This window comes from Siphateles boraxobius, unplaced genomic scaffold, assembly GCF_051911475.1.
Source record: "Siphateles boraxobius isolate OS27281-9 unplaced genomic scaffold, OSU_SipBor_1 41, whole genome shotgun sequence".
NCBI classification, from domain to species: Eukaryota; Metazoa; Chordata; class Actinopteri; order Cypriniformes; family Leuciscidae; genus Siphateles; species Siphateles boraxobius.
Window position 1 is genome coordinate 10,897,099 of NW_027509042.1, and position 23,499 is coordinate 10,920,597.

Below are 23,499 nucleotides of genomic sequence, written 5' to 3' on the forward strand. Positions count from 1 at the left end.
TCCTTAGCTCCATTCCGTGCCGGCAGTTTCCCGATAAGCTTTGCGGTATTTTAAACAAGTGCGCGAGCAGCGCTTCGTGTTTTCCGCTGCTGTCATCCTGATAACGGCGACGCGCGACTGGAAATAACAAAACATTCTACATTTATATTTATTGAAGATAAGTTACATATGAACGCCACATTTCCTAACACTCAAATAGACTCGCTATTCTTCCATATTTGACCGTTTAACCGAGCATGGTAAGTGAAAGACTAACAGATTTATTTGATTTGTTTACACGGGTCAGGGATTAACATTCATTGGGCTGAATTAGCTAGCTAACATGCTAGTTTGCAGTTGTATGGCATAGTGTGAAAGAAAGCATAGCAGATGATCATAAAACATTGTTATGTAGTAACGTTAGGTCATTGTACATTCATGTCCTTGCCAATCAGTCCAAATCACTTTGCAATAGTAATACATTTATATGTACATTTTTTACTATTATTAAAGTGTATATATACACACACGTATGTACAACAAACATATTTTACCATGCCAGTTAATCATCTTTGTATCTGAAATATTTAAAAAGCAGTTTGTTTCGCATTGCAGACACAACAGTGATGACAATGAAGTGTCTGAAAACAGAGGAGTATGTCCAACAGTTATCTTGTGTAAAGGACACTGTAGTTCTTCATGGCAAGCTTAAGGTAAAAAAACAACAACCCCTGATTGTTTTGTGTATACATGTGTGAGTGGGAACAGATGTCCAGTGAGTTAGAACCTGAGTTTATTTCATATATGATGCACACTGCTGGAGTTCTTTTTTTTTCTTTTGCTGCAGAAACATGTTGATGATGGGCTTGGTCCTTCTGGTCGCACAATGTGCGATCGTATCATCCGGGCATGCAACCAGCGCCTGGGCAGTGGGAATCTGGACCCTGCCCATCAGAAGCAGATAGTGGAGTTGGTGGAACTGGCCATCCGTGGGTTTGAATTGCTCGAAGTGTCCGGAATGGAGAGCAACCCATTTTATCTCGAGAAAATAGTCTTCCACATCCTACAAAAAGTCTGTAACCTTGGAGCTCATGGCCCTGCTTGTCGATTGGGCCAACTTATGTATAGAAGACTGAAGCGTTTGTCTGCAGAGGTACGGTACTGAGTCTTAAAAAAATCATAAAAATAGCAATCTCAATAAAATGAGTATCCTTTCATTTTTAAAATATCCACCAATTTACTACATAATTAACTAACTGTATTTTTTCTATGTACATTTCCGAAATGCACTTTCTATAAAGCTGCTTTGAAACAATATGTATTGTGAAAAGCCCTATACAAATAAATTTGAATTGAATTGAATTGAATTGAACTAATCTGGAAAAATCATGTGCATTCATTGGTCAAAAAGTGTGGAAACCCTGGAAACCGTTACATTTCTTTGGATTGTAATAAAGTATTCATATTTCAAGGTGCTCTCTGTAGACCTCATATTTTTGTTTTTTTGTCAACAGGCGGATGACTTCCATGTTCTGGTGCGGAATTGCTTTGCAGTGCTGTGGAACAGTCTCCTGTCTAACAGAACGAGTGGTTCCACCCTCTCTCCGCGGGACAGACTTCACTGTCAGCTACAAGCTTTATCCTTCAAACTCCTAGAACAAGGGTCCAGCTCGGCCTGTTTCCCATCCAAAGTTCCTCTGTTTGTAGAGGAAGCGGTAGTGGAGCATGAACGGTCGTGTGGGTGTTTTACTCTTGACGATGTGTGTTTTCTGACCTCTGAATTGCGAGAACTGTTCTTCGGCCCACAAGACTCTGCGCTGACCCTTCCCTTGCTGGCTGTGCGGTGTGAGGTGGTGTTTAAAGTGTGTAAACTCCTATGTAAGAGCCAGTTTTCAACTGAGGCTGTTGGACTGTTGCGTGGCTCTCTGGACGGGGTAGATGGTCATGTGGGTTTGTGTTCGGCTCTGAGCCTTGCCAATTGCGCAGTGCAGCTGCAGTGTGCATTAAGCTCGGGAGGTGAATGTAGTAAGGCTTTCACTGAATGTGCACGTGCACTCAGGGTGCTGCCCCGTGCCATGTTGGGCCCAGAGTATCATGCCCTATTAGAGGCTTGTCAGCTAGTGGTTTGGGTGTTGGAAACTGGTCAGTCTAAAGGGATGGATATAACCACATTGCTGGCTTGCTTTTCCTTTTTAGAAGAATATCAGGAACTTCTGCTTGCACAGCAAAAGGTAAGATCGTATAATTTACTGGTACTTATTGATACATATTTGGAATGTGAATTTTGAAAATATTTTGTTCGTTCCAGGACTCGTTTTCACAGCAGGTGCAGTACTCCCTTTGCTTCAGCTTTTACCAGGGCTTCATTAGCACATACGATAGTCTTCACGCATCTCAGGTAATATACTAAACCAACTTTAGACCACAATGAAGTGACTGGCTAGATGCCTCACATTTATTTACTTTACATTTACATCTAAAGGTGTCAGCGGGCGGTTCTCTGGATAGGGTGTTGTTGTACTGCCAGGCGACTGCAGGACAGATGCTTGCTGAACTGCGGACACTCAACAATGACAACTTCCTTCTTAAAGCAGGTACATCTATCTGAAGTCTGAATGCTGAAATCTGATTGGATGTTTGAATACATTGTAGAATAGATATAGGCTACACTACCAATCAAAAGTTTTTGAAAGACATATTATGGGCCCCACTAAGGCTACAGTTCCAAAAGTAAAAATGGTAATATTGTGAAATATTATTACTACTTAAAAGATATGTTTTCTATTTTAATATATTTTTAATTTTAATTTATTCCTGTGATCGCAAAGCTGAATTCAAGCACTTCAGCAGTCATTTAGTGTCACATGTTCTTGGAAATCATTCTAATATGCTGATTTAGCTCTTTAGCTCTTTTTTTTTATCAATGTTGAAAATTGCTGTTAAAAAATGCTGCTTAACTTTTTTTTATTTTCAGGGTTATTTGATTAATAGACAGTTCAAGAGAACAGCATTTATTTGAAATTATTTTTATTTTTAGAATTAATTTATTTTGAACTTTTTATAACAACAATGTAAAAGTCTTCACGTAATTAAATAATTTTTTTGGAGAAAAAAGAATCTTGCTGACCCCAACTGAACTGTAGTGTAATTGTGCACATACATTTAATTCTATATTGATTTCTTTTTCTTTTTAGTGTGTGCGGTGAATAATGTGGTGTATGAGCTGTTTAACAGAAAGCTGTATGAGGGTGCCTTTGGTTTGGCTGTGATTGTGTGTCAGGAGCTGTGTAAGGACTGCCCACCCTCTCTTCCTCTGGATAGGGTAAGAACTACAGCTTCCTCTGGTCATTTTTAGCTTTTGTTGAGATTAAAAGAGAATAAAACGGAGCAACATATAAAATTGTGACATTTTGTCTTTTTATTGTGGCCCTTGAAGTATCTTGTATTTTTGTTGTCTGATCTATATGTTATAATATTTAACTCTTTCAAGCTGTATATTTAGTTTAAAGCATGCAAATGCATAAATTACAATATAAGATCTTGGCTGTCGATTTATTGTGTGAATGTTTCAGGTAAATCGCTGTTTCATGCTGACGGTGCAGTGTAGCCGGCGTGGAGGTCATCTGGAGCGAGCTCTAGACTGGATAGTGCGCTGGATTCGGGTTTTGGGCATGCAGATTTTTGATCATCTGGCAGAACCTGTGTCACTGTGGGTCAAAACCAAGTGTGATGCTGCCCGAGCAGGAGAAGAAGACACACGCCTGAGGTAACTTGCACTTAGCCAATCGAAAAAGGTTCAGGTGTACTGTTGTTTGACACTTAAAGGAGAACTCCGTCGCAAAATGAACCTGGGGTGTAATAACACATTGGTACCAAGTCGACTGTTCTCTGGGATTTGTTTTCATGATAATCGAGTGTAAAGAGTTTTATCTCTAAAAACTGTTTAGCTTATAATGCTAGTATATGGGGCATATAATAAGTAAAAAGAGATCGCTAGTTAATACCACTAACAAGGCTCAAAATAGCCCCAAACTAACACGGTAGCTTAATGAGGGTCTCTACATACAAACTGAAGCACTGAGAACTTTGTAAGTGTACAGACAGTTTAATAATAATATACTTTATAAAGACAGTACCATCGCGGAGCCATCTTTGGAAAACAGCCTCGACCAGTCGAACCACGAACGCCGTGCTACGAGCTGAACTGTGACTTGGAATCTCACAGTTCAGCTCACTTAGCACGGCGTTAGTGGTTCGACTGGTCGAGGCTGTTTCCCAAAGATGGCTCCTGCCTGTATACGCGATGGTACTGTCTTTATAAAGTAAATTATTATTAAACTGTCTGTACACTTACAAAGTTCTCAGTGCTTCGGTTTGTATGCAGAGACCCTCATTAAGCTACCGTGTTAGTGTGGGGCTATTTTGAGCCTTGTTAGTGGTATTAACTAGCGATCTCTTTCTACTTATTATATGCCCCACATACTAGCGTTATAAGCTAAACAGTTTTTAGAGATAAAACTCTTTACACTCGATTATCATGAAAACAAATCCCAGAGAACAGTCGACTCGGTACCAGTGTGTTATTACACCCCAGGTTCATTTTGCACCGGAGTTCTCCTTTAAGAGTGAATGTGCTGAAAATCTTTCTTTTTTTTTGTCAGGACTCTGAGGGATGGGTTAAGTGAAGCATTAGTGGATGAGGAAGTTCTGATGTGTTTGTTAGAGGAGGAGTTGCGTGTGTATAAAGAGCAGACTGGAGACACAGCGCAGGAGCGCTACAACACACTCTGTGACCTCTTAGATATCTGCCATGAAGATACACCACACACACTGAGACGGGCTACTTATTTGTGTGAGATGGCACAGGTTGTGTGCTACCAGGACTTCAGCCAACAGACTGACTGGTGGGTGACCATGAACACAGGACAATATTAATTATATATTGCTTTTTGCCTAATTTGAATTGAAAATATGGAGGACTTAATAAATGTTTTGCTCTCTGTAATCAGCTTAGCAGTCGACTTTACCCATGAGGCTTTGCGGTTGCTGGAGGTGGAGCCAGAAAGTGCAGAGAATGCTGATAGGTTGAAGGATGAGAAGGCACATGCCTCCCTGTGGCTTTACATCTGCACTCTTGAGTCTAACCTGCAGGAGGTCAGTGCCTTATACACTACAAGACAAACGTTGACATTTGACTTATCTGTTTTTTTCATGATCTTAACATTCTGATCTGCCTGAAATTTTTCTTGTAGACAAATATATAAACTATCTGTTTATTTATTTATTTAGTTGGTTCGTAAGTCACTTCATATAGTGAAGGAAAAGTAAACTATTGGTGCCCAACATACTTTACTTTTGTTCTAAAATTTGAAAATTATGCTAAAATGAAGAATGACTAGATATGTTCAAACTTTTGGTTGTTAGTGTACACTGCTGTTCAAAAGTCACAAAGAACCTAAACAAAGAGACGAGTGCATTTAATTAAATATTACTACTATTTTTCAGTAATTTATTTACTTTAAGCCCGTGGAAAAGCAAGGAAAACTACACAGTTCCTCAACAAGGCGGCATAATGGATGGCACTCGTCTCTTCTTGGAGGTGGAAAAACAAGTTCTTTGTGACCTCAATATTTATTTTATAAAGATTTAAATGCAAAAGAGAGTCTGCTATTTTAGCCAATTGTATGTTTTAATTTAAAAAGTTTGCGATATTAACACAAGTACATTAAATGGTTAGCCACTTGCTATATCAACTTAATATATAGGCCCTAAATCTATATAGAAGTAGTGCATTGAATAATACGTTGTTTAAATTTGTTGAGTTTAAACGTGAATACATCTGTGAAAAAATGAAAAAAATAAAAAAAAGTTGTCAGCACAGTACAGTTAGGCATACACTCTGCCTAAGGCGAGTGTATGTGCAGTGCAAATGCAGCATATGTGAAAGCACAATAGCACGTGCTGCTGCTGCACTGCAAACAGAGTATGTGTGAAACAGGCGTTATGCCACTCGGGTACTTACGCCATTGTGTACCAATTGAAGATAGTCTTTACTGCAATGGAGGTATTGTGCCATGTCTATTGTATTAATAATGCCATCAGAATACAACCTCTATTTTCCTTTTTGTGTGTAACAGGCTGTGGACACAGAGAAGCGATTGCGTGCAGTGCAAGAGGAGAATAAAACAGAGCTGAATATGGATCCTGTTCCTACTAATGATCTAGAGTATGAGGACAAACAGAAATCACAAGAGAGCCAGTTAGTCTATGATGGACTACGCTTCAATCTACTGGCTCAAAGCAGTAAGCCACACACTCAAACACAGCAAATACATACTTGCATATTGCATTAAAAATTTCCAGAACAGGTTTCAGAAGCACTGATTTTTAGGATAATCTACCAATACTGTTGATTCATGTGTGTGTCAGAGTTAAGTGAGCCTTTGGATAGATGTTTGTCTCTATGGCGGAGTCTACTCAAGGGGTCTGTGCCTGCAGTTAGAGACCCTAAACTGACTGCTTATTCCATGACACTGATGGCTGCCCTCTACACACTGATTGGCAAAGTAAGACTACACACCCACATCACTCACTGTGTTCTGTGTAACATAAGTCTCCTCAAACTCATTACCAAGAGAGAAGTATGTGATATTTGTATTTATGTTGACTAATAAATATATCTCTGTTAGCACCTGCAAGCTCTGGAGGCATATCAGCTCGCTGCAGCCCTTTTCCATAGCCTCGGTGATGCCCAGAATAGTGCGAATGCCTTTTGCCACTCTACCAGGGTCCTGCTGTATCTGGGCTCTCCTCAGCTTGCACAGGTGAATTAATTTTAACCAGGACAAACTTTTCAGTTGACAATTAAGAGCCTTATGTCATATTAAACTCTAACAAGTTGTTTACACCAGAACATTGTCTGCATGTTTCAGGTGGAATTGCAAAAAGCAGAACAGAGTTTGACTTCGGTCCCAAGCTCCGAAGGCACATCTGTTATATCCATGCTGGCTATGCTGCAAAAAGCACAGATACACTACGCTTTAGGGCAGGTAATACTCGTTCATATAATTGTTTGTGGACCAGTGTGTCAATTTTATCCAGTACTAGACTCCTTGGAACCATCCATTAAACTGTAATTGTATAAATACTGACAAAACCACTTCTCTTTCTCAGGTGGAGCATGGTGTTTGCTGCCTGATGGAGGTGATAAAGGAGTCCGCTCAGCATCATTCTAAGAGCTGGTACCTGCTCAGGGCACGAGCACTGCAGACAGCAAGTGAATTCTTGAGTCTGGACACACAGGCTTTGGACTCACAGTTACGTCAGAGCATCATTCAGCATGGTCAGCTCTCATCCAATACACACATTACACATTTAGGTACCACAAACAGAACAATTATATCCCATGTATAAGCTTGTGTGAACTTTCATTAAAGCTGGAAGAAAAAAAAGTTGCTTCGATAATATAGAATTAATGATGTAGAGCATAATTTCATAATATTCATATGTTTTAAAATGGCATTTATTGCCGTGATGGCAAAGCGGAATTTTCAGCAGCCATTACTCCATTCTTTAGAGTCACACGATCCTTCAAAAACCATTATAATATGCTGATTTAGTGCTCAGGTGACACTTCTTATCACTATTGAAAAAAGTTGTGCTTAATCTTTTTGTGGGAAACATGATAGCCTACAATATAGCCTACAATAAAAATTCATCATAATTTATTTTAAATGGGAATATTTTTTAATGCTGAATAAAAGTATTTAATTAAAAAAAAAATTACTGAACCCAAACTTTTAAATGGTAGTTAATTTATTGTTTTATAACTTAATAGATCTGGACAGAAAATTAGTGACATCACTTACCTATATACTACTGTATGTGTGATTAATGTTGTGAATTGTGTTGTAGGTCTGAAGACTCCAGACACTGCTCAATATGAAGGGTTGAAGCTATTGTGCAGCCTGGTGATGATGTTGCTGGGCAATGGATTTTATGGAGCCCCTGGACCAAACACAGACTCTCGCTTTGTAGACCAAGGTACAACAAGCGGTAGCAGTTTTGACTACTTAAAGGAATTTTCTTTATTTGTCATTTTCAACTTGGTGTGTTTTCTCACTGTAGGAGATAGTGTTGTTTTTAAATGGCTGTTGCTGAGTGAGGTGCTGGTGTGCTCCGAGAGAATGGTGATTGTGAGGAGCAGCAGTGGAGCCATTCATGAAGCTAAAGCTCAATGTCTAGAGGCTCTCAAACTTGCCACTAAACTGCAGACACTCAGCCAGTGAGTGGATGCTCCATTTCTTTGAGTGTGCGAGTTCAGAATGTGTGTGACAGTTCAGGTCCAAACGTGTATTTCTGACATTGAGGGGGGACATGACAAACAAATATTTATTCTCTGAAGCTTGAAGTAGGCTTGAATAAGCTCCTGGGATGCCAGACAAATTTCTTGCTGATTTGTAATTGCATATTTTGTTTTGTAGCTGTGCTGAGCTGTTGGTGTTGAAAGCAGAACTGGAGTTGTTGAAGGGCGCAACTGAAGCTAGTAGTTTGGACCTGGAGCAAGTTAGAAACTTACTTGATCTCTGTACAGGTAAATATGTAATATTTATTACCAAATCAAGACACCTTAATCCCTCTCTAGTCCAAGGTTCCCACAGGTCCTTGAAATCCTTGAAAGTTTGTGAATCTGGAAAAAAAAATTGAAGGCCCTGGAATGTTTTTGAAAATGAACATACATAGATACAGGTCCTTGAAAGTGCGAAATAAGTTTTCTGGAAAAAAATCCTTATTACATCTGGTTTGCTAATGTTTTATTTCACCAATACTTCGTGGCCTATGCATACTAGCCTGCTTGATTTACGTAAGTGCATTTACGCGTTACGTTAAGTGTTTCCCGCGTGAGGTACTTTGTGTTGTACGTTGCCATGACGTTCACACGCGCACAAAAATACTAAGATGGTATCTCAACATTTCACAGACACACCGTGAAACATTGCAAAAATAGGCTGAAACCGCTGAAACGTGATGCCTGGAAAATGCAAGTTTCATGATATTTGGCTCACCTTAGGGTTGCCACCCGTCCCGTATTTAAAGGTAAAATGATGCGTCCCGTATCAAATCAAATTTGTCCCGTATTTTACATAGACCCACACATTCATTTGCGGGTGACTGCATGTTAGTCTTTGTTTCCATAGCGACGGAGTCTAGAGAACATGTGCCGTAAAAATTTAACATTTTTTAAAACCACGTTGAGCTCACGTCCTCTCCAGATATGAAAGAAGGTATCAATGGCTCTGTCCAGTAAATAATGATGAACGTAAGGCGAACTGCACAGTTTAATTCGTTCACGCGGTGGACTTCTGAGTTATAGCAGTATCCATGCATTAGCACGTAACATGAATTCTTCAGTTTTTATGCAAAACAGAAATTGTACAAATAGAATATCAGATCTCTCATATGGGCAAAAATAAATGCAAAAAAAAGAAGCCGCTTTTTTGCATAGTTGTTTGACACATGAAAACTGTAACAATGTTTCTTACAAGGTAACAGGATGTAACCTTCCTCTCACTTGAAATGTATCCCCACATTAAGTCCTTGAATTTGAGGGTATTGGACCTGGAGAGTCCTTGAAAGGTCCTTGAATTTGACGTTAACCAAGGTGTGGGAACCCTGCTAGTCATTATTTGTGACTATACTTTTTGTATTGGTAAAGGTGCCCAAAAGGTATTAAGGAGGAAAGGTTTTATTTATTAAGTTTTTTTTAAATGTATTTATTTCACTGCTGCTAAACACAAACTAGATTTAAGTATTTATTTTTAAAAACAAAGTTTATATTTTGGTCTCATCTTGCTTTCATGTAGATTTTGGCCACGGGCGACAGCAGAAGTCTGAGGTGAAAATAAAACCTCGCAAAGGTCGGCCAGCTGCCCCTTCTTCCTCTGGTCACACCCTTGAGGAAGATGATGATCTGAGTGGAATCCTTAGCTCTCGTGCCCTTCTCAAGGAGCCTTTGGAAGCCATGTCTAGATTAGGAAGCCAAGGAGCATCTCCCCCGCTGAAGCCCAAACGTCAGCATGGGCTTTCCTGCCTGACCCATGCAGTGACCTGCTCCTGTCCCTGCTGCAGTGAGCTTAGTGTGGCTCGAGTCAGTATCCACTGGGCACTATTACAGGCAGAGCTCCAGACAGACCCCGAAAACTCCCGCCGACTACGCCAATCTGCCAGTAAACGCTGCTGTAGTGTCACTGCTAAGCTCCAAAGCAGTTTGGCAGCTCTTGTGTGCTCTAAAAAGTCAGCTGGACTGTGTGTTCTCCAGGTGGAACAGGGCAAAGTGCATTTGGGTGCTGTGCTTCAGCTTCTCAGAACAGGAGACAAAGGGAAAGCTACAGTCCTGTGGGAGGAAATAGAGGCAGGATTGAAGTCAGTGACACACAAAGGGGCACTAAAACCAGAGCTTGGGCCCATCAGAGCTGCTCTACTGGGGGCTAAAGCTGTGGCCTGCTGCTTGGCATTGGCCACGAAGAAAGGGTGTACACCTGAAGAACTCTTTGCTTCTGAATGGGGCTGGAATCCCCCGAAAAGTAAACCACAATTAAAACTTAAAACTGAATCAAAGCATCAATCCAAGAGCCCTGTTTCTGAAATAACTCCTCCAGAGGAAGGTGTTAAACGCCACCCTGACATTAAGAGTGGATCTGCAGACCATGAAAGCATGAAAACCAAAGAGATCTCTGTAGTTTCAAAGAAAGCTAAAGACTTGGTGCCCAAAATTACCATCACAAAATCCTCCATGATTTTTAAAACGCCCAAAGCAACAAGGACATCCCGGTCAAAATCTGTCTCCACAAGCACTGGTGTTGGTGACTTAAGAGCATTTGACTTCACTAATGAGGTGCCTGAAATTTCTGTCAACTTCACCCCCTCACTACATGCATCTGCCAGTCATTGTGGGATTACAAAGTCAAAAGTTGCTCCAAAGGGATGTTTCGAGGTTTACAAAGATTCTTCTCCTTCAGAAGAGAAACCTGTGGTCGTGCCAGCTGCGCCTAAAAGGTCCAAGCGTTCTCGCTTTAAGGTTTGGCCCTTTGATTGATTTCAGACTTCTTAAGATGATGGTAAGACATTTTCGAATCATAAATCGTCAGTTAATTAAATACATCTGTTCTGTTTTAGGTCGAGTTCAGTGATGAAAGTGACGCTGAAGCCGCACCTCCTGCTGTAGTGGAAAAGTCAAAAAAGCGAAACGCCTGCAACTCCAAAACATCTCGCACCCTGAAACCAGCACTGAACACCATCCCTTGTGACGTCAAAGTTGTGAACCCCACAGTACAACCAGAACCTCCCAGACGCTCACGGACCACTAAGAAAAGCACAGCTCTCGCCTCTACCAGTTGCGCCTCTTCTGAGGAAGAAACTGGCTTATCTTCCCAGACACGCACGCGCAGAGGACGATCAAAAAAGAGTCAAAGTTCAGAGGTCACAGAAGAGCCAGAGAGGATGAGGATGATTAAAGAGGATGAAGATGAGGTTCTTTTGGATGTCAGCCTGGAGGAGCTCAGAGGGTCTGACACAGAGATAAATGACACAGGTGTGTGTGTGTGCAGTAGAAAACCGATGTAATTTTATAGCTTATTTGACTAATTCTTGTTGGACTAAATTCATGTTATGTGTGTGGTTCCAGGCAGCCCAGATGCTGATTGTGAGGTCTTGAGGAGAGATCTGGCTGCAGATGTTGGGCGAGTGTGTTTCAGTGAGCTCAGAAGAACTGGACAAAATGGCTCTGGATCTCACACAACCCTACCACATGGATCTACACCGCTAGGTAATACAGTGTGGCATGTGCACTACCGTTCAAAAGCTTTTTTTGTTGTTTTGTTTTAAAGAAATATTTTTATGTGACAGTGAAGAAATATTTTAAAAGATTTGAAAATAGCTATTTTAAATAATAATAAATAAATTAAAAATAAATATTTAGTTTTTTATTGAATTTTTGATAATGCAGACTTGGTAATTATGAGACTTCTTAAAAAAAATCTTACAGGATCCTAGTTTTATATTGTATTTTGACTTTGATGTCATTGATAAAATTGTTGAATGTCTTGTAACCATCAGTGTATTTATTTCATATTTAGCTGATCTGTCCGTAGAGGCGGTCCAGTCGTACCTGCGTTCCTCTTGGCTTCTTCTCCACCACTTCCCGCCTCCCTCTCTTTATCCTCACGTCTGCTCACTTCTCGCTCAGTCGCTCGGCCAGACCGATCCCATCACCACAGCAATGCTGCATGCACAGTCGCTGGGTGTGTCCACTCGCCACCACATGACCCGTCATGTGGTTAGTCAGTTCAGGTATGTCAGTTAGTATGAAATGCAAACATTTCGGCAGAAAGTGTTAGCCTGTATTCTAAACTATTTGGACGAAGGAACAGAATCTCTTCTTCCTGTCTCTGTAGGAAGCTGAAGAAATCTTGTAATGATGTAGCAGATGGTCTAGGCGCTCTGAGTCTGGAGGAAACGTCTGGGGTGACACAGTCTCAGAAACTCTCCGCCCTGGAGCAGATCTTTTCCTTCGCCTTATCACACCCAACACAGTTCCCACAGACACACTGTCAGCAGTTCACACAGCAGATGAAAGATCTGCCAGCAGGTAATAACTTCATCTTAAAATTAAAGTGATAGTCCTGAGAAAACAAAGGAAGATATTTGGAAGTATAGTGATAACTAAAAAACATTCCATTGACTCTCATTGTAGTCTTTAATCAATAGAATGGAAATCAATGGGAACCTAAACGGTTTGGTTATCAAAATTCTTCAAAATATCATCCTTTATGTTCTGCAAAAGAAAGTCAGTCATGCAGGTTTGGAATGACATCAGGGGGAGTAAATGACAGTTTTCATTTTTGGGTGGGTTATCCATTTAAGCAAGATGACCACAGCTCTTTGTAATACCCTAACCCAAATTATTAGAATTGGGCATTGTCTATGCTTCTGAAAGGGACCTAATGACTGGCACTGTTTGCTTCTGAAAGTGACCTAATGACTGGCACTGTTTGCTGCAAGTATGCAAGGGTAATTTCTTTGTCATAGGCACAACAAAACATTTTTTTTTAAATATGCAAAATAGTTTCATGGTGGTAAGAAAATGTAATGTAATTTTTAGCCCTGTTGGTATGTATTATGAGAATAATACAGGATGATATAAATGTGATGTATATTTGCTTTAGGAATAACAGTGTGCATGCTGTCACTCGCGGGGGTGTATCCTGATGAAATTGGCAGCACTATTCTTCTGACTCGACTAGAGCGTGGCTCTACCCCAATCACTGTTCGAATCCCTACTGCAAACAGAGAAGTACAGATTGTGTGCTGATGTTCTTAGTATTTCTGTATATTACTTAATGCAGTACAGCTAAGAGTTTTAAAACTTTAAAATAATTTTTTCACAATGAGAAGGAAATCGGGAGATGTTTGCACAAATCTGGTTTATATTTGACCTTTATTTAGCGCTCTGTTGCCATGCTTCTGCAAGAAATGGATGGTGTCTTGAAGGGGCAAAAAGAAGTGAGCATGATGGCTGAGAAATCACAGTGGTGGGAAGGAAGGAAGTCATTGGATGTCCGTGTGGAGGTGAGACAAGATCTTTGACAGTTAGAAAATTATCAATATGAAAGGGAGGATGTTGGATATACTGAATGTAAGTTCTTTCTCTGTCCATCAGAAAATGCTCGAGGAGATGGAAGAGGCTTTAGGTGTGTGGCGAACTCTACTCCTGCCTTTAGCCTCTGACCCTGAGCTTGAAGTTCAGGTGAAGTGCTTCCAAAAGGCACTGAAAGGAACAAAGATCACACAGGACATTCTCAGGGTATGTTTGATCATTAATTTGATCATCATATGTTCCCACCTGTAGTACTTTTTTCATTTCTTCTTTCTCCCTGAAGGTGGTTCTCTCAGCATCTCCACTCCTGTCTTTGCTAGACCTGCAGTGTCTTGTAGAGGGAATGGGTCAGCAGGACAAAAACTTCCTGAGGCTTCTGCAGTGCTGTGTGACTAAACTGAAAGGAAGGGAGGAACCACAAGGACATACAGTTCTGATCTTAGACAAGGTACACTAATAATATCCACTTGTGTGAAATAATATAGACATGACTATTTTCTAGACAATTTGAATTTGTTTTGAGTTGATTCCATATGCATGTTTTGGTCTTACTAGAAGTTTTGTGTTTCTACAGTACTTGCAAAGGTTGCCATGGGAGAACATTGCTTGTCTAAAGTCTTGTTCCGTCACTCGTATGCCCTCATTACATGCAGTACTTGGACACAGTCATCTGAAAGAGGTATATGGAACTTAAGCCCCTTTCACACAAAGATTCCGGAAAATACACGGATAAAGTGACCCGGGATTTGACCCGATTTTGGTTCATTCACACTTCCAGTGATTTTCCAGAATCGGAGAGTGCGTTCACACACAACCCGTAAAAATCATTGGCTGCAGATGGCGTTTCGGGACTGATCCCGGCAATGTTACTAGGTCCCCAACCCGGGATCAATCCCGGCATCAATCCTGGGTCGTGTTTGCGTTCACACAGAAGGCGTTCTGGCAATTTCCCGGGATCAACGCGCTGTGTGAAAGGGGCTTTATTGCAAGCAAAACACGCACAGTATTTAATACACATAGTAAAGGTTTAGCTTATTAAAATTAGTTCACCCATCATTCACATTTTTAAATCTATATTACTTCCATGGAACTCAAAAGAGTTATTTGGCAAGAATGTCCTGGCTGTTCTTTTCTATTGGTATGAACCAATGATGTTTGATGTCAGCTGGCAGAAGTCAATATTTATATCAAGTAACAATTCAAAATTTGGTCTATTTCTAAACGGTGCTCAGGAATGAGAGCTAAAACCTGGAAACGAGTTAGAATTTTTGAACTTCCAGTTCCATTGACCTGAAAAAGCTCAACAGCCTGTCTCCATTTAGTTTCATTGAAAGGAAAAGTTATTGTATTTTGTCATAATTTATTCACTTGTGTCATTCTGAACCCTTTCTTCATTTTTAGGGTGAACTGTTTCTCTAATAAGAATTCTGTTTGTCTTTCTTTTCTCAGATGGATTCAAGTTGTGTTCTGTCATGTGGTGTGAACCCTGAGAAAGTTTACTATGTGCTAAACCCAGATGGAAACCTACCTGACACCGAGAATCGCTTTAAAGAATGGTTTACTGGGTAAGTTTACAAAATATGCACCCTGACAGACACAGTTGTGTAACTGGCCCCATTTCCAATCTGGCATCTCTCTCTCTGTGATTGGCCAGTGAAAAGGTGTGGCAGGGGGTTTGTGGAACTGCTCCTGATCCAGATAAACTGCATGAGGCTGTGACCACCAAAGACCTCTACATGTAAGTGAAACTGGAAGTGGTTATTTACTAAAGAATAATGGATGAAATATAAAGATGAGATGACATGTGCTTGACAGTATGTATGTGTACTTCTCTATAGTTACATAGGACATGGTGCAGGTTCCCGTTTTCTGGATGCTCAAAGGGTTTTGAAAGGGCCTGTACGGACAGTAGCTCTTCTGTTTGGCTGCAGTAGTGCGGCTCTCAGTGTTCTTGGCCATCAGGAGGGAACAGGGATCATCCTCAGCTACCTGACTGCAGGATGGTAATGTACACATCCATGTTTACAAATATTTTGTGTAGTTACTTATGATTTTCTTTATTATTAAATGTTTCTTTTGTCTTTTCACCAGCCCGTTAGTGCTCGGTAACCTGTGGGATGTGACAGATCGTGATTTAGATCGTTTCACGTCGGCTCTGCTCCAGTCCTGGCTCTCTTCTGGGTCTGGCTCCTCCCTTCTTCAGCATTTAGCCAAATCACGTAATGCCACACATTTAAAACATATAATTGGTGCTGCGCCCATTGCATATGGTTTGCCTGTGCATATTCACTAGCCCAGAATTGAAATTTTTACTTCTATTATTCACAGCTTATATAGTGATTTTTAAAAAATGTATATAAACGCATTCATCTTTTATTTAAGGTCAAATATAATGTCAGGGCTAGTTAACAATGCAAAGAATGAGATCTGCTTTAATGAGAACGAATCTAGGACTAAATCTAATCTATGCCAAGGTGCTTGAAGTGTTTTTCCATTTTAAAGTCCTCCCATATGTTTTCTTCCATGTTATTTTGTGGTTGCAATTGCTGATTTAGTTTGCGCATACCTCAAGATGTTTTACTACTGTTTTACTAAGTCTTAAGTCAAACATTTTTCTGATGTACAAGTTTTTTCTTTTACATTTTTGTATAACATTTTTATTTTCTGTTTGTTATCTTAAATAACAAGCTTCTTTAAAATAAAATGATTTTAAAATGTACTCTTTGTCAATGCTGGTTATTTCAACTTCATACGGAGTAGTTGGAATGAGGCAATTGCATGTAAGAATTAAAGAGTACAAATGGTGGAAAAATAACATGAGCAAGACAAGTGTCAACTGGATGGATAAACTGACAGGCTGCTCCAGTGGCAAGGACCATAAACACTGAAGGTTGTGTCCTCATTACTCTTCAGAATGTCGAGGACATGGGGATGGGGATGGGGGAGGATCTCATCTCTATGTTCCTCAGATATGTATCTGATATGTGTGCAGGGGCAGGCTCAATGATCGAACTGACAAAGGTGAAATGATTAATTAAACCCAACAATAAGAATTTTTAAACTGGTTTTTATCTTTTTCCATGATAGGTTTCGGCGTCTTTGATTTTGATGCATTTTGGGCTTCCATTAATCAAATGTTCAAGACCCACCTTACTTATGTTGGAAAATGTACTTTGAATTTTGGCAAAATACCATAAGCATAAAAGTAAAATACTTGTTGCATTGTACGGTGTTACAGAGCGAGACAAAAAAGAAGCCATTAAGGAATATTTGTAAGCCTTACAAAATGTTTAAATTATGCACATTTTTGTATTATGCTTGTCTTGATTTTTTATTCAAAGTTAAAAATGTTTTATCATAATGCAAAATCATTGCTAAAAGTCCTTCCGGTTGACCCGGAAGCTTTCCTCCCCTATTCAATTATCAACATGGCGGTGAATCTGACTGAATTGTCTCTTCCACAATTAGAAGGCTTGAAAACTCAGCTTGATCAGGTAATTTGTGCTATAAATATAACAATTCTTTGAAGATCCCTAAATTGCAGCTTACGATGGTACTTTTCTGTCAGTGGTTTACTGACATGCACGCAGCGGTTGTCATGCTGTTTGTGCGCGTGCTGCTGGTAGTGTTGTCTTTAATTCGCCATTAAACGGATACCTAAGCCAAAATTTAGTATTCTGCAATTATTTACCAGTCTTATTCTTTAATGTCATTTTAGAACATAGAAGGAGATGCAGAATGACAGCCTCGCTTACCATTCATTGGATAGAATGAAAGTGAAGGCTGTCAAAACGTAAATTATGACATTTTTTTTTGTCTGAACTATTCCTTTTTAGAATTATTTTAACGAGTAGCGTGCTATATAATGAGCAAAATGATTTTCAACCTCTATTTTTAGGATATAGAGAAACTGAGATCAATTTATATTACTTTTTGTTTTGCTTGAACAGGACAGATCTGAACACATTAGCTCAGTATAAATAGCCTTTCCCCCTAATATATATATATATATATATATATATATATATATATATATAATTTATTAATTTTTACAAAGCAGCGGTTTATCAGAGCCATGTTAACAAATTAAACGACAAACATTTGTTTTCTAGGAAACAGAGTTCCTGTCATCATCCATAGGCCAGTTAAAAGTCGTCCAAACAAAATATGTGGAAGCCAAAGACAGTTTGAATGTCCTTAACAAAAACAATGAAGGTGAGTATTACTGCTAAACTTTATATGATTCTTCATTGATATAAATAGTTAATCTGTTCACTGGGTTATTTTTGCTATTACTTTTTTCTTTTAGGAAAAGAACTACTGGTCCCTCTCACCAGTTCTGTATCCTCCAAACAGCTGAGTGATAAATTAGTGCTGATTGATTTTTTTTTTTTGACCCTCAACAAAGTCACATGGGCAGTTTGGTTTTTATTAATTAATTTGCATCCATCTCAGATAAGTTGTTTCCCTTAACTACTGCATTGCAGATGTACGTGCCTGGAAAGCTTAATGATGTGAATCATGTCTTAGTGGATGTCGGAACAGGTTATTTCGTGGAGAAGGTGAGCCAGGATTTTGCTGATCTGTTTAATAATTTGTACTTTTAAGGAAATCAAAGTCTAAGTAATTCTCACTGCTTTTTAAAAAATCTTTTCAGAATGTAGAAGATGGCAAAGAGTTCTTTAAACGCAAAATTGACTTCCTTACAAAACAAATTGAGAAAATTCAGCCTGCCCTTCAAGAAAAACATTCTATGAAACAAGGTGATTTTTTTTTACACACACACACACACACACACACACACACACACACACACACACACACACACACACACAGTATATATATATCCACCTTATTCTGCTCTAAACAATGGGCGCCGCCATGACGACGACTCCGGTTACCTACTTCCTTTTCGTACTGTATTAGCAGTGAGAGAATGAGTTCAGGCTCTACATGTGCTGTTGTTGGTTGTTTTAACAATTCAAAGAAGATAAAAAACTTTTTAGAAACTGGGTGCTTTGAGCATAAGATAAAAAGGAGAGAATGCCTATGTCCGGTTCGTACCAGCTACATTCAATGCCAGAGAGTAGACGTTTTTGGTTAGCTGCGCTAAAACTGAAGCATCCAACGAAAAAGGTGTAGCTAATACGTTACCAGTAGGGATGGGCATTTCAAGCATAAATAATTTTCGAAGATCGCTGGGTATTATGCAATTAATATTTGAGAATTGCACCCCTCCATCACATCACGCACACATGCATGTAAAGGCTATAGGCTACACACCAGAGCACATGAGCAAAGCGGAGCAGTGTGACGCTTAAATATAAGTTAAATAAAAAAAAAACATACGTTTTATATTTAAGTTTCACAATATAATGTTTTTTTAAAATGTATTTCATCTATGTTGATTATATGAAAAGGGAACCGCATGAGATGAGTCAGATATGATCATAAGATGCCCAATATATCGGAAAACATTTGGAATGGCTCAGACATGATTTTGACCACTTATCAAGTTTTGTTTTGTAGAAAGCCTTTCCTTAAAGTGAATTTCGTTTAGTATAAATTGTATCTTCATTTTTATCAATGTTTTATCAACAAATTGCCTGGAATAATAAATAAGCACAAATAGTAGATATACAGGACATGGAGGCACGGGAGCTTATTAATCAACGAAACTCAGCGTATAAGTTACTTGCCTCACATACATAAGTATATCTATAGAAAGCTTGAAATGTGTACTTTTAAACATAATTAAAAACGAGCAGAAATGGGCTGCTCTCTGCTTATGTATAGGTTAATTCGTATGAAGTGTGCATTTCACTACTGCGAAGATGGCGAGTCCGCATCATCAAATTTATCTTTGCAGTCGACACTTACAGAAAACTCTAGTTATTAATAAACAATTCAAATGTTTAATGCATAGTCATTACTTTTGCCGGGTTTTTTTGTGGCAAGCTTATGCGTGCGTTGAGATGCAGAATAGGCAATATATTACGAAAATGCTCATTATGGTTTAGCATTCTCTCCCATATAGTATACATAACTTTCATAGCAGGTTTGAACCGGAAGCCGGTTTTCCTTTTCCGGTTCGAAGCTTTATGAAGATTGAGCGCCGCTTGCTCAGAACGCCGCAGTGATGTGCTGGTTAGAAAATATGTGAAATAAGTAGGGCTGCCCCTGCCCGTGCACGACTGAAGTTGGGTTGGAATGAATCATGGGTAAATTCGCTAACCAGGAAAAAGGTGGATATATATAGTAGCCTAGTCAACATTTGAAGTGGATCAAAACCTTTCATCAAAGTATTACATGAATTTTGAACAATACCCGTTCTTGTCTTAGGACAACTTTGATTAACTTTTTTAATCCACTTCAAATGTTGACTCCTGTGTGTGTGTGTGTGTGTATATATATATATATATATATATATATATATATATATATAATATATTTACTATTTCCAAGTCAAGTTACTGCAAATCACTTAGTTATCTAGAATACTGGTAACTGGTATTCTGTAATTATTAGTTTATTTCAGCTCATATTAGTATTTAATGTCTATTTATTTGGTAAGTAGCCATGTAATAAGTAGGATAATGTAGAGTCTTTACCATTCTCACAAAGAAACCCCTTCAGAATCATACAAGCCCTGATCAACCTGTTGCATACTGTCACGTTTTCTGATAATGTTAGGAAAACCTGCACAAAATCGTAAATGCATTAAATACGTTTCATCTCCCTTCTAACAGCTGTGGTGGAAGTCATGAATATGAAGCTTCAGCAACTGCACAGCCAACAGGCATCACAGTCTGGCACCACCAAAGCCTAAAAACGGTTACAAGAAGCATGGCAGAAAATCCAGGGGAGATCCTGAGCATTGACCTGTCAGACAGATCCATTCTGAACCCTTGAAACAGAGAACCACTGCTCTGATGTCAACATGTTGTACATATCTCCTTGGGGGAGAATGAAGTCCAGCACTTTGCCTGCATTAAACAACTAAAAAAATTTTTTTTTCTGTTTTCATTCTCACGTTTAGTGAACAAATGAAGCGTTGGGCACGGCCTGTGTGGCTGTATCCGCGAATACGTCCAAGACTGGGATTAATGTCTTTGGAGGAGATTTACTTTGTGGCTAACACTTTGCATGGATTTTTTAAATACAGCAAATATTTACTTCTGAAATCGGCTCAAGAAAATGTTCTTGCTTGGCTAAAAGTGAATTTACGGAAATTTACAAGCAAAACAATGGCTTGATTTGTTGTCCCATGCAGGCAAATGAGTTAACTTACTGGGCCATGTTACAGAGAGCAGCAACTTTGACTACTGTAAAATGTTATGTACAATTTTTCACCCATGCTGAAACAAATAATAAAAATTGACACTTAAACCTGACAGTACATGTATCTGTTCTATCTATCTATCTATCTATCTATCTATCTATCTATCTATCTATCTATCTATCTATCTATCTATCTATCTATACGAAAGATAGACTTTAATTGCCATTAGTCTGAGTGCGAAGGATGCGGTAATTATCTGTGTATTCGCTGTGTCATGGTTCAGTTGCCCGGTTGCAGAGTTTCGCTGCGCGTCTGTCTCTGTCGTTATGCGGCGAGAGCGCCTGCTGGTTGCTATGCGGCGCGGCGCGTGTTACGCTCTGTTGCCAGGGAAGAGCGAGCGCGACGGAGGGGGTGGTCGCATTGTCTGTCGGGACGGTGGCGGTGTGTGAATTTCTGCCGTCTGCCAGGAACGCTCGCTGATCCCTATTAAGGCTCAGTATTATTAGGATATGAAGTACACCACTACTAGAGATAGATTCGCATGCGTTAGTGTAAGCGCAGCTCCCTTTCCCACCTTTGTTTAGTTTCCGAAACGGTAAGACAAACCGACCCTAACTAGCTAGAGCAAGTGCTTGTTGCATTCAGCCGGTGAGAGGAGGTGAGGACTGGCGGATCGGGCGAGGAGGCGCTTGATCGCGGATCGGGGTCGAGAGTGGCCGGCCGGTGCAGAGCCGAAGGCGGCCGATGACTTCGGAGAGTAGCAGCCAAGCACAACAGAAGGAGGAGGTCGAGCCGGGATCAGTCGCCCGAGATCAAGAGGAAAAAACCGGCGAGGACCACGGCGGCATGGTGAGCTCAGGCCTGTGGTGCTGAATTTGCACAACCCACTTAACCTCCCGCGAAAAACGACGTTACTGTGTGTGTGTGTTAACTTTTCGTTTAGAGTGTAGCACTTCCATATTTAGAACAAACGTGTTTAGACCACATGTTTATCGAACTGTTAAGCATCAGTATCTACTTGCAAAATGCTGACAAACTTACTTTACCTGTGTTTTTGCGCGCTATCCAAATTGTCAGTTCGTTACGTTTTATCGATCCACTGAAATTGTTGAGCTTAATAACTGCTTAACTTAGTTGAGTATTAACTACGCCTGGCTAGCCGGCTTTAAGTCGACCACCGGTAAGACGACATTACTAGGCAACATAAACTAAATATATTGACACCGAGGCTTCGTCAGCGAATAAAATGAGACAGCACGTGTTCGTATCCTGGTCAGTTTTTTTTTCTAGTTTGAGAATAATTCAAATCTAGTGTAATAATGCTGGTTGCAATTGTCAAAAACTATTAATTTTAATAATTTATATTATTTAAGTAATTAAAACTTAATTATTAAATTTACATTTATTAAATGGTTCTCATTTAACCAAGGTTGATGATATTCTAATCTGACAAATCAAGATGCATGACTGTTTTTCCACTTAGTAAAAAATCAAACAAATGCTACTAATGTACTTTAAGCAGGGTTTAATTTCTAACTGTGACACCACTATGATTACAGGTACATTATAAATTTACCAGGCACTTATTGCTGTTAGTGTTTTGCCCAGATTATTGTATCATGCCTGTGTGTGAGTGTGTGTGTGTTTTTTTGTTGTTGAACAGAGACATGAGGTGCTTAGTCACTGCAATGAATGTTTTAACATGGTGAGGAAGGTCAACTTTAAAGGGGTCAATGTCACATGATCCTGTTTAATGTTTTCCTTTTCCTTTGGTGTGTAATATATCTGTTTGTACATGCATAAGATCTGCAAAATTACTATGCTCATAGTCTACCACAAAGGGAATTATTCTTTCTAACAATCCTGACCTGCCTAAAATGCATAGACCAAATTCCAGACTTATTACTTCCTCAAAAGTCTACGTCACATTGTGAAAAATTTGCATAATTCCAGCCTAAGGCATACGCAAAAAGAGAAGATGGGGCTTCGGTGAATTGTAGTGTTGTCGTCATGTCGCTGAGACTGTATATTTGGAGGCGAAAGCAAAAAAAAAGAAAAATTTTGGCCTTCCGAAAGATGAAATTAGGAATCAGGGATTAAGATGTATTTATACAGCTGGTCTTAAACAGTACAACCCAAAAGTTTGCTTGTGCATAGCACAATTTAACAGAGGTCAGGACAGCTTACTGAACATGGGAGAGTACAACGCCGGTTTTACACAAAGACTAATTAATTAGCACTGTGAAACGTTCTGCTCAAGTTGTGCTTGCAAAGTTGGTTCAGATCGATCGGTGGCGAGGGCGGCATGGCGCGTGCGTCTTCGGCGGTGAGAGCGGCGAGGAGAGTTGAAATCAGGTCAACTTTATGGTAATGAGCTATGACGCGGTTCGGCGGCAACCAATCGGAATGTAGAAGTGCTCCGTTTGAGAGGATTCCAGAGAACACAGTCCTGTAAACTTTGGTTCCGACCACATTAGTTCCCAAACAAAATAGAGGAGAGGTTGATCATTTGAATTTGATAAGAAGGTACGCAACACTATTTATAGGCAAGATTTTCGCGCTAGAACACTTGTTTTTCAGCGGG

At 39.6% G+C, this 23,499-nt stretch overlaps 3 protein-coding genes across 4 annotated transcripts in view; all 3 read left to right on the top strand.

The window, feature by feature from the left end:
* The first annotated feature begins 104 nt into the window (after window positions 1-104).
* On the top strand, window positions 105-16,352 carry espl1 (extra spindle pole bodies like 1, separase). 2 transcript variants are annotated; one of them, XM_077198351.1, is made up of 32 exons: window positions 105-239; window positions 595-692; window positions 827-1,132; window positions 1,494-2,210; window positions 2,288-2,377; window positions 2,462-2,573; window positions 3,174-3,301; window positions 3,552-3,745; window positions 4,641-4,883; window positions 4,989-5,133; window positions 6,117-6,282; window positions 6,409-6,545; window positions 6,669-6,803; window positions 6,912-7,028; window positions 7,153-7,321; window positions 7,894-8,022; window positions 8,107-8,263; window positions 8,463-8,572; window positions 9,843-11,056; window positions 11,155-11,569; window positions 11,663-11,803; window positions 12,114-12,327; window positions 12,432-12,625; window positions 13,203-13,339; window positions 13,483-13,605; window positions 13,697-13,840; window positions 13,917-14,081; window positions 14,208-14,312; window positions 15,083-15,198; window positions 15,288-15,371; window positions 15,472-15,636; window positions 15,725-16,352. In XM_077198351.1, exons 2-32 carry the CDS (start codon window positions 606-608, stop codon window positions 15,924-15,926), a joined length of 6,561 nt encoding a protein of 2,186 aa, XP_077054466.1. In that variant the 5' UTR covers window positions 105-239; window positions 595-605; the 3' UTR covers window positions 15,927-16,352. The 2 variants fall into 2 exon arrangements, with proteins under 2 accessions (XP_077054466.1, XP_077054467.1); XM_077198352.1 differs by having other exon boundaries at window positions 13,203-13,330.
* A 658-nt stretch (window positions 16,353-17,010) lies between these two features.
* pfdn5 (prefoldin 5) lies at window positions 17,011-21,027 on the top strand. Its single transcript, XM_077198354.1, has 6 exons — window positions 17,011-17,127; window positions 17,746-17,848; window positions 17,943-17,974; window positions 18,121-18,195; window positions 18,291-18,396; window positions 20,383-21,027. The coding sequence occupies exons 1-6, from the start codon at window positions 17,062-17,064 to the stop codon at window positions 20,460-20,462; spliced, it is 462 nt and encodes a 153-aa protein (XP_077054469.1). The 5' UTR covers window positions 17,011-17,061; the 3' UTR covers window positions 20,463-21,027.
* Window positions 21,028-21,294: 267 nt separating this feature from the next.
* Window positions 21,295-23,499, top strand: part of larp4ab (La ribonucleoprotein 4Ab) — a 39,958-nt gene continuing 37,753 nt past the window's right edge. The window contains exon 1 of the mRNA XM_077198355.1: window positions 21,295-21,764. Within this exon, the coding sequence (XP_077054470.1) occupies window positions 21,660-21,764 (105 nt within the window). The 5' untranslated portion in view covers window positions 21,295-21,659. The remainder of the gene's footprint in view (window positions 21,765-23,499) is intronic.

Bases quoted from the DNA above. Each gene is read 5' to 3' on its own strand.
- espl1 (XM_077198351.1), top strand. From the start codon at position 606: ATGACAATGAAGTGTCTGAAAACAGAGGAGTATGTCCAACAGTTATCT. The intron at 7,322-7,893 runs GTCAGCTCTCAT...ATTGTGTTGTAG, and splicing joins TCAGAGCATCATTCAGCATG to GTCTGAAGACTCCAGACACT. The intron at 12,328-12,431 runs GTATGTCAGTTA...CTGTCTCTGTAG, and splicing joins CATGTGGTTAGTCAGTTCAG to GAAGCTGAAGAAATCTTGTA.
- pfdn5 (XM_077198354.1), top strand. From the start codon at position 17,062: ATGGCGGTGAATCTGACTGAATTGTCTCTTCCACAATTAGAAGGCTTG. The intron at 17,128-17,745 runs GTAATTTGTGCT...TTTGTTTTCTAG, and splicing joins TGAAAACTCAGCTTGATCAG to GAAACAGAGTTCCTGTCATC. The intron at 17,849-17,942 runs GTGAGTATTACT...TTTTTCTTTTAG, and splicing joins CCTTAACAAAAACAATGAAG to GAAAAGAACTACTGGTCCCT.